The 9,841-nt window shown below is 43.1% G+C and overlaps 1 protein-coding gene across 2 annotated transcripts in view; it reads left to right on the top strand.

Moving 5' to 3' along the window:
* The window catches only part of ARHGEF17 (Rho guanine nucleotide exchange factor 17), a 155,014-nt gene extending 152,428 nt beyond the window's left edge, over positions 1-2,586 (top strand). For both annotated transcript variants that reach the window (XM_069969574.1, XM_069969575.1), the window contains exon 22: positions 563-2,586. In XM_069969574.1, coding sequence (XP_069825675.1) covers positions 563-735 — 173 coding nt within the window. In that variant the 3' untranslated portion in view covers positions 736-2,586. The remainder of the gene's footprint in view (positions 1-562) is intronic.
* Positions 2,587-9,841: the final 7,255 nt, after the last annotated feature.

Raw genomic sequence — 9,841 nt, forward strand, 5'->3', positions numbered from 1 at the left:
CTTGCTTGTTTTGCACATCTTTTGGTAGTTTTCTACCTCATCATCATTGTTTGCAGTAGTGGGGCATAGTTATCACACCAGATTTATTGGTTAGATATGGTCCTTTTTTTTTTTTTTGGTGTGCCAGTAAGTACATAAGACAGGCCTTCCCTTTTCGTTTTGTTGGTACTATTTATATTCCTGTCATCTTCTGAGCACCCTGTAATTTTGGCGGTGCATAGTCCACAATTTATGTCACAGTAGGCCATTGTTTTCACCCTACCTTCTAACAGGCCAGTGCTGTGTTCAATTATCAGCTGACATTGTCGTGATCTTATTTATGGTGGGGCCATTGTTGTCACCGCAATCTCCATTGCCGTTGTTGTCCATGAGCAACTACTACTTTTCCACAATTGTCTGTGGGTCATTGTTGTATGGTCATTAACCATTGTTTAACCATTGCAGTAGCCAGAGGCCATTGTTGTCAGGCTGAGGGTCACTTGATCACTTCTGGGTCACCTCAGTTATCTGTAGGCCAGGGTTTACTCTTTCTTCTTTTACCTCCTTCTGTTCTTCCCGTCAGGCAACGAACAAACAAGCGACGCGGAAAAGAGAGATTCCACCCGACACCGACCGAAATCCAAACTCCTGGTCATCAGTGGTGGAGACGGCTACGAGGACTTCAGGCTCACCAACAGCAGCGAGACTGTGGGCAGAGATGACAGCACCAACCACTTGCTGCTATGGAGGGTGTGATGAGCCCAACACCCAGTACTCTCCGCTAGACCCTCTTCTAATGTCGCTGCTGCCCATAACTTCGTCTTTGGCTTGTCTTTTGACGTATTACATGCTCACACCTCCATCGCCCATCCAACATCTCCATGATGCAGCTTCCAGGAGCCAACTCTAGAGAGGTCTATGATGTGCCCAACGGGCCCTCAGTCCAAAGAGTCGATGAACAATGAACCAAGCATGGAAGTTTAGGGTGGTACGGAAGGGTACGATTGCCAAAGTTTTCCCAGCAATGGTGATACTTCTATCTTGGTACCCATGTGCCTATAGTGGTAGGAACTGTAGATGTGGTCGGTGGGATAATCACTGGCTCTCTGCACCTTCTAAGTCTACAAAAGGTATTAACCACTGGTGAGTGAGCGGTGACTCCGGCGACTCGTCTGTCTGCTGTCTGTCAGTGCTTTGGATTCTGTTTTCTGTCCGCGTTTCATAAAGACACCGTAACAGTCAATCGGGAACAACCACGTTCAGACCCAACTTGACCGAGCGTTCGGAGGGTCCGACTGTTCACTCCAATTCTGTGGCTATAAATGAACTGTGTATAGGTGTTGCTGGCCCGGCCGGCCATTTTTTTTTTTTTTTTTTTTTTTTTATTCTTATTTATTGTCAAGTGAAAAACTTGTGTTCTGAAAGTTTTAATATTTTTTAGTGTGGTACAAAGCGATCACATGTATTCCTGATCTCTACGTCTCTACGTGATGGTAGAGAAGATGGGGAGGGGGGAGGCTATGGGCAACTCAAGACAACGGTACTAACCGCGGATTTAGCCAGACCAAATTCAGTCCATTAGGAGCAAGCAGTGGCCCTTTAGTTGCCAGGGCATGCTGAGATCTGTAGTCCCAAAGAGCTACCAGTTGATGTGACGTGCTATGAATCTCCACGTATAGCGGATCTGTCCAGTCTCCGGACGTGTCTCATGAATTACTCTGCCTTGTGCAGTCCTCTGTTATTCCTCTTGGAAATGCATGAACAATGGGGTGTTACCAGTTTGACCCTGAGAAAGGGATAAGCCCCTTTGACAAAAGGGATGGTACTGACCGGTTGTCACTTTTATTCCTACATTTCCAGGAGGAATAACAGAGGGACAGGAGAACTCAGGAGACCAGACAGATCAGAGACGATCAGACAGCTATCATAATGGCTGCTGCATCTTAGATGTGATAGGTTGGAAGACTTTAAACATTGTGCCTTGTGTAAGTACAACCTGGATTGTTATTATAGAGATGACACTGATTATGTCACCAATGTACAGCATTTCCCCAGTGATGACATCACAGCCTCGGCAGATACAGGGTATATAAACATATTCCGCCTTCTTTATTGACAGTGGGTCCAGCCTGGGAGGCGGTTAGGGAAGGAATCGCCTGATTTGGACCAGACACAATGACTTGTCACACATTCTTGATTTTACTCCTGCCTTAGTGATACATAGAAGCTTCTGGGATCACCTCGAGATCATTCCCCAGCACATGTTTACCTTCTAACACATATGGGCGGTTTTAGTTCAGCGTGGACATTCCCTTTTTATTTTTTTTATTTTTTTTTCCTTTTAATGAGCTCTTCCTCCAATTGCAGTACCTGAGCCTGAACACTAGGTGGAGCTGCTACGGCAACATTTTATGATTTTAGTGCAAATGTTTGCATTTTCCTGTGCTCTATTAAAATCTGGGTATACAGTGGGAAAGTGGAGACTGCTGGGAGTATAAAGTATGGACTTAAGGGGTGTCATTGACCGGACCTTCATGACTATACTGCTATAAAAGTCTAGATTTTTAACGTTCTAGATCAGGGATGGGGAACCTTCGGCCCTCCAGCTGTTGCAAAACTACAATTCCCATCATGCCTAAAGCTTCGGCTGCCCGGGCATGATGGGAATTGTAGTTTTGCAACAGCTGGAGGGCCGAAGGTTCCCCACCCCTGTTCTAGATCAGGTGGCCCCATTGAGTGCCCAATAGCAGAATCCTGGACTCTGTCTATAGATCTCCAGTCGTACAGAAATTAGATCTATAAAACTGTGATCCCTGTATGCGGCCACCATCAGATTTACCATAAATGTATAGGATCCCTTTCATGGCACTTCCATTACACTCTCACTGTTAACTTGTATCATATGAATAAAATGGAGCCTTTGTTTATAAAACGCGCCTGGCCTCATGTATCGGCACGTTACTGCGATGGGAACAATACTCACCGCCATGAAGAGGATCAGTGCGTATAGCCGTGAGGTTTTCTATTGACTCCGATCACTCCGTACCCTCCAGTCCCAACCAAAGCTGCATTCACAATTACGCTGCTTTTCTGTTCTCTCTCAGGTTTGCATCTTCCTAGTTCAATGTCTGCTCCTCTAACTCGGAAATGAAGGGGACTTGGTCCTTATTCTGGGTTAAAGGGGTACTCCGATCTGGCATCTGACACATTTGCTTTCCTGTGGATAAGGCAGTCATTTAATTCAATATGGAATGCCCCTTTAAAGGGTGTCCACATATGCAGATAAAGCAAACTGATCCCCTATGTTATGGACTCCTCTCCACCAAAAGTGGGGACCAGGACCCACCCCTTCATTTTTAAAATTAGGGGCGGGGGATGACTATTATTCATCAAAGTAGCTATTATAGGGTCTAAATATAAAAGGGTCCCTACCCAATCCCACATGGCCAAAGCTGAGCATGCAGGGTATGGGTACAGTATGTTGGGGGACAGAGAGAAGAGATTGAGTATGGAAAAGTTGCTTCTAGGTGTATGAAGGCAATCGTGAAGCTGCATGAAGAAAGTGGTCCGTCCCTTTAATATTGTGGGTGGGGCTAGTCATTTAAAGGTGATCAATAATATGGAAGGTGAATAAGAAGAGGGACAATAGACTATGTGGGTAGTGAGGCCCACTGTATATTCTGGAGGTATAGCTCACCACTGCAAGCTTTTACAGCCGCTCTTGTATTTATTACAGCAAACCACTGCAGTAACAAAATCTTGTCATTTACTTCCAGCAGCATAGGAAATTTCCCATATTGCCATTTACCTCCAGCAGCATAGGAAACTTCCAATATTCTCATTTACCTCCAGCAGTATAGGAAATTTCCCATATTGTCATTTACTTCCAGCAGCATAGGAAATTTCCCATATTGTCATTTACTTCCAGCAGCATAGGAAACATTCACATATTGTTGTCCTTTACTTCCAGCAGCACGGGCCACCCATTATTACACCCCATTACTTAGTTCATAGAGTATTTCAGTAAAATATTTCAGTATTTATACTTTTTATTTTTATTAAAGCCGCCCATCGGCGCCATTCGTGGCTGTTTTACCACAAAGGTAATCACATGTTTCATGGCTGATCCGCCTAGCATTGCTCTCTAGTGCTGCAGGCATTGATGTTCCCAGTAAAACTCTGCCAGTGCTGCTATGTCTTGCACTGTACTAAACCCCCTCCAGCACTTATGGGGTTACAGAACATAATTTTTGGGGGGTTAGAGGGGGAGTAAAACTATGGACTATCCCTTGTGTATTGTACATAGGAGCGGACAGTATGTTGCCTTTCTTGTAAATAATATTTTAAGCGTCTGATTGTCCAAATCAATTTGATGGCATATTTTTATATATATATAAATCTAAAATGTCGGAAGTCCCCCACCCCCCCACATGGAAGTTGTAACCACTCCGGCGCCTTCGGGGGATGGGTAATATCCTCTTGGTGTATTGTTTGAGTCGCTATGACTGCCATATTATATTGTCTTATTTTGTCACTGTGGATTCTTTGTAAATAAAGTTCACAAGTGTTGAATCCCATCTGTTTCTTGTGTGTTATTTAAAAAAAAAAAAAACATACATGGCGGTAAATAGCGTTTTTTACCCAAGGGAGATTTCCCTATTTACCTGAATCCAAGGGGGTATCAAGCTGGACAATTGCCCATGGTCCACACCCCCAGGAGCAACCTAAAGGTACGACCTGTATATAGTCACTGCCATGGACCATCAGGACAATGTACAGCAGTTTTATTTGGGCAAAGATGTCAGCACTGAAATTCTATCAGGTAATATATAGCAGTGTTATATGAGCACTTCATGGTAGTAACATAAGAATACTGTATGGCTGTATTATTTATTCAGATATCATGTAACGATATAACTAAGGCAGGGCAGGGAACCTTGGCTCTCCAACTGTTGCAAAACTACAACTCCCATCATGCCTGGACAGCCAGGCTGTCCAGGCATAATGGGAGTTGTAGTTTTGCAACATCTGGAAGCCAAGATTCCCTACCCGTGAACTAGGGCATTGTGTGGCGGTATTACATGGGAATAAATGGCAGTTTTCTTCAGGCATGGTAGGAGTATTGTGTAAGAATGATATGGCAATGTTATGTGAGTACTGTATGGTAGTATTATTTATTTAGCTATTGCAATGTATGGTGGTGTTCTTTGGGCAATGAATGGCACTCTTATTTGGGCATGTGTGGCAGTACTGTGTGAAAAATGAAAATGTTATCTAGGGTAGTATGGTTGGTACTTGACCAATGAATGGAAGTGTGAGTATTTAAGCATATAGCAGTGTCATGTAAGCACTATGGTAGTATTTGGATACTGTATGTTACAAATATTTTGATACTGTAATGATGTTACTGTGAGTGCATGGGGATATTTGGACGGTTTTATAATTTGGTCATGGGTGGCAGTATTGTGTTGTAGTTATGCATAGCACTGTATGGTAGTATTATTTGGATACTGCATGGTACAGTTATTTGGATACTGTGAGATATTTGGACAGTAAATGGCAGTTTTATTATTTGGTCATGGATGACAGTATTGTATTGTAGTTATATGTAGTATTGTATGGTAGTATTATTTATTTGGATATGGTGTGATGGTATACTGGCATCATGTGGCAGTGTTTGGACAGCAAATGGCTATTTTATTAGGGCATGGTTGGGAGTATTGTATGAGACACACTTTTTATATGTAAGCACTTTATGGTAGAACTTTCATACATTGTATGGCAGCACTATTTGCCCAGTGGAGGGCGGTATTTTTGTGCATCATTTATACTGCCATACAGCGCTAAATAAAAGTCCAGTAACAAGTGCAAATGTGTGTTTCTATTGAGGAGAAGCGGAGATTAATGTGCAATGGAGTCATGAAATCTGGTCTGTGTCTGGTTTCTGTGGGTAACAATTTGTCCCTTTTAAAATACTAACAGTTGCTCCTCAGCATTGGTCTGTGGCTGTATGACAATGGCCATCTTAATGGAAGCATTCTCCAGATAAGAGAGTTGCCACAGCAATCAAATGTACATGAACCTACCTCCAACAGCGCCACCCCTGTTCACAGGTTGTGTGTGGTATTGCACATAAAATAATTTTCTAACCTAAGGGCTAACTCTAATGATGCAGGGAAAGTGATGGGAAAAGGGAAACTGCTAAATTATATATCATCCCAGGTATAATAGGTGTTAAAATGCTTTTACTATGCAGGTATCCACATACCCAGCACTTTACTGTACAGTACATGCTGAGATGGAAAATACATAGGAGCACAAATACTACTTAGAGCTTTGTGTCTGCACAGTTACACAGCGCAGGTTCTATGTAGTAGGTTCTTAGCACCGTCTCTTAGGCAGGCGAGGCCCAAGTGGCTGAGATATCCCATACTGGCCTACAGGGATCTGTCTACAGTCACGATGTTCCCTATAAAAGTTTAGGAACAGGATCGGTGTATGAAATCTTAAGCAGAGACTCTGGATATATAATTAATATATTGTACTGTACTAGTCAGGTAGGGGAGAAAGTAGAGGATTCCAGGTAGGATATCCTGTATAGGACTGTGCAGACTAGATGTCGGATACAGTGCTGGGTGGTAACTATAAGGGTCCCCTACATGCTGCCCTCTCCCTACATTTATTTATATGATCTCTGTTCTCATCTCTAGAACTGTGTGGTCATACAGATACAGCTGCACAGTCATCTCTATCTCCTTCCTGCACTTATCCCTATGATCATAGAGAAAACTTTGTGGCCATACAGTTACAACTGCACAGTCCTCTCTATCCCCTCCCCGCACTCATCTCTATTATTATATAGAGAACTGTGTGGCCATACACATACAGCGCACAGTGCTCTCTATCTCCTCTCTATGATCATAGAGATGAGTGCAGGGAGAACTGTGTGGCCATACAGTTACAGCTGCACAGTCCTCTCTATCCCCTCCCTGCACTCATTTCTATGATTATAGAGAGAACTGTGTGGCCATACACTTACAGCTGCACAGTCCTCTCCATCCCCTCCCTGCACTTGTCTCCATGATCATAGAGAGAACTGTGTCATACAGTCACAGCTGAACAGTCCTCTCCATCCCCTCCCTGCACTCGTCTCCATGATCATAGCAATTAAAGGGGTTATCCAGCGCTACAAAAACATGGCCACTTTTCCCCTACTGTTGTCTCCAGTTCAGGTGCGGTTTGCAATTAAGCTCCATTTACTTCAATGGAACTTAGTTTCAAAACCTGCACCCAAACTGGAGACAACAGTAGGGGAAAAAGTGGCCATGTTTTTGTAGCGCTGGATAACCCCTTTAAATGAAATCCTATCTCTTCTAGGGTCTTGTACTGTACACAGTCCCTCTGTAGGAATAACACAGGACACCACTAAGCAGTGCACAGACCAGTCAGCGCTGTGGGAGCCCTGTGCAGACAGTAGGACACTATGGCGGCACATGCAGCTGTAAACACTACTTGTCTGGCTCCTCTGGAATAGCAGAGTTGTTGCTGCTAATTGTATATATACAGTAGGAACAGGGCTGGGGAGAGAAATACAGTACAGTAATAACACGTACTATAAAATACTGGTTAGGCGGCCGCCTGAGGGGGCGGGGCATGACTCAGGGACTCTCGATTCAGCTCTCTCTGTTTCCTGGACTATTCCTTTAAGCAGTCATAGTAAACACTATAATAATTCTCTGATATGTGAAAAATATAAATGGAATAAAAACAATAACCGGAGGCGTTTAGCCAGAAGCCGACCGCAGATAATTGTAGATAATAGACACCACAGGCCTGGAGGTAAACACCGTATAGAAGGATGTGCTCTGCCCCATAATACCGAGTCATGTTTACCTGCCAGAGACACCGCCATATACCCATCTACTTCTTTATTGGGGTGAAACAACCTGTAGACATTTGGGGGAGTTTTATCAAACTGGTGTAAAGTAGGATTGGCCTAGTTGCCGCTAGCAACCAATCAGATTCCACCTTTCATTTTTAAAAGACTCTTTAGAAAATGAAAGGTGGAATCTGATTGGTTGCTAGGGGCAACTCAGCCAGTTTTACTTTACACCATGTTTGATAAATCTCCCCCATTGATTTTATTCCCTTAAAGCGGTGCAGAGTATTTCAGGAGAGTAGTCCTGCTAAATATCTGCTATTACACGTAACGATTATCGTTCAAATCTGAACGATCTAGCGATTTTTTTTTTTTACCTATAATCGTCCCGTGTAATAGGGCCCTAACCCTGCAGGTATGATAAGGTGGGCCTCAGTATCTAAGTCTCTTATTTGTGATACTGTCTACTGAGCCTGTGTATCTAAGCCTGTCATGTGTGATACAATTTGCCGATCTGTGTCTAAACTTTTTTGTGTGTTATACTGTATGCTGAGTGCTGTACCTGGGTGAGTCACATGTTATACTGTTTACTGAGCTTCTGTATCTAAGCCCTTCATGTGTGATACTGTCTAATGACTCTTATTATGCATGTGTGATACAGTTTGCTGACCTCTGTACCTAAGCCTATCTGATGTTATACTGTCTGCTGAGCTACTGTATCTAAGGCAGTCAGGTGTGATACTGTCTCCTGAGCCTCTGTATGCTATGAAATATAATACTGTCTGCTGTATCTAAGTCAGTCATGTATGATGCTGTCTGCTGAACCTCTGTCTAAGCTCATCATGTGTAATATTGCCTGCTGAGCCTGTGTATCTGATCCTATTATGTGAGATACTACTTGTTAAGCTGCTGTATCTAAGCTTCTCATCTGTGATGTTTGCTAAGCTGCTGTATCTAATCTGACCATTTGTGTGATACTCCTTCCCGAGCTGCTGTATCTAAGCCTATCTGTGTGTACCGCGGTCACCCAGTTGTTTTGCAGCGTCTGCTCACTTGTGTGAATAACATGTAGAGACGGTCGGATCTTCCTGACATCAGCATTATGGCCTCTGATCTCTCTGGAGGTAAACATGTGGGCAGCGGGAGACACAACATTTTCTGGGGGGATTACCTTGTGGTCGGCGGGTCTGCGGGTGAAGTGTTTGTCATGATGGACATTTCCTGGTAATTGATAATCCAGATAGAAAACAATAAAACATAAAAAATATCCCAATTATGGTAACAAACACCGGGAGACTTAAAGGGGTACTCCTGCAAAATTATATGTATATAATTTATTTATTTTCAAATTAATTGTTACTAGATTTGTAAATTACTTGTATTTAAAAAATCTCCAGTCTTCCACTTATCAGCTGCTGTATGTCCTGCAGGAAGTGGTGTATTCTTTCCAGTCTGACAGAGCTCTCTGCTGCCACCTCTGTCCATGTCAGGAACTGTCCAGAGCAGCAGCAAATCCTCATAGGAAACCTCTCCTGTTCTGGACAGTTCCTGACATGGACAGAGGTGGCAGCAGAGAGCACTGCGTCAGACTGGAGAGAATACACCACTTCCTGCGGGGCATACAGCAGCAGATAAGTACTGGAAGACTGGAGAATTTTTCAATAAAAATAATTTACAAATCTGTATAACTTACAGACACCAGTTGATTTGGAAAAACAAACAAACAAACAAATGCCCCTTTAAAGAAGCACTCCAGGGCATTTTTTACTTACTCAATAGGACCCATGCCAGTATGTGTGTGCAATGTGTTGGTATTCCATTCTGATAGGATGCTAACATATAGGTGAGGCAGAAAGGTCAAGCCCTATTGGTAAAGATTCACAAGTGTCTGCGTTACCAGTAATGTCCTCGACCCTTGACCTTAGATTAGATTTGAATTTCCTCCTGTGTTAAATTCAAACCAAGTCTAAGGCCATCACCGAC

Source organism: Dendropsophus ebraccatus, chromosome 5, assembly GCF_027789765.1.
Source record: "Dendropsophus ebraccatus isolate aDenEbr1 chromosome 5, aDenEbr1.pat, whole genome shotgun sequence".
NCBI classification, from domain to species: Eukaryota; Metazoa; Chordata; class Amphibia; order Anura; family Hylidae; genus Dendropsophus; species Dendropsophus ebraccatus.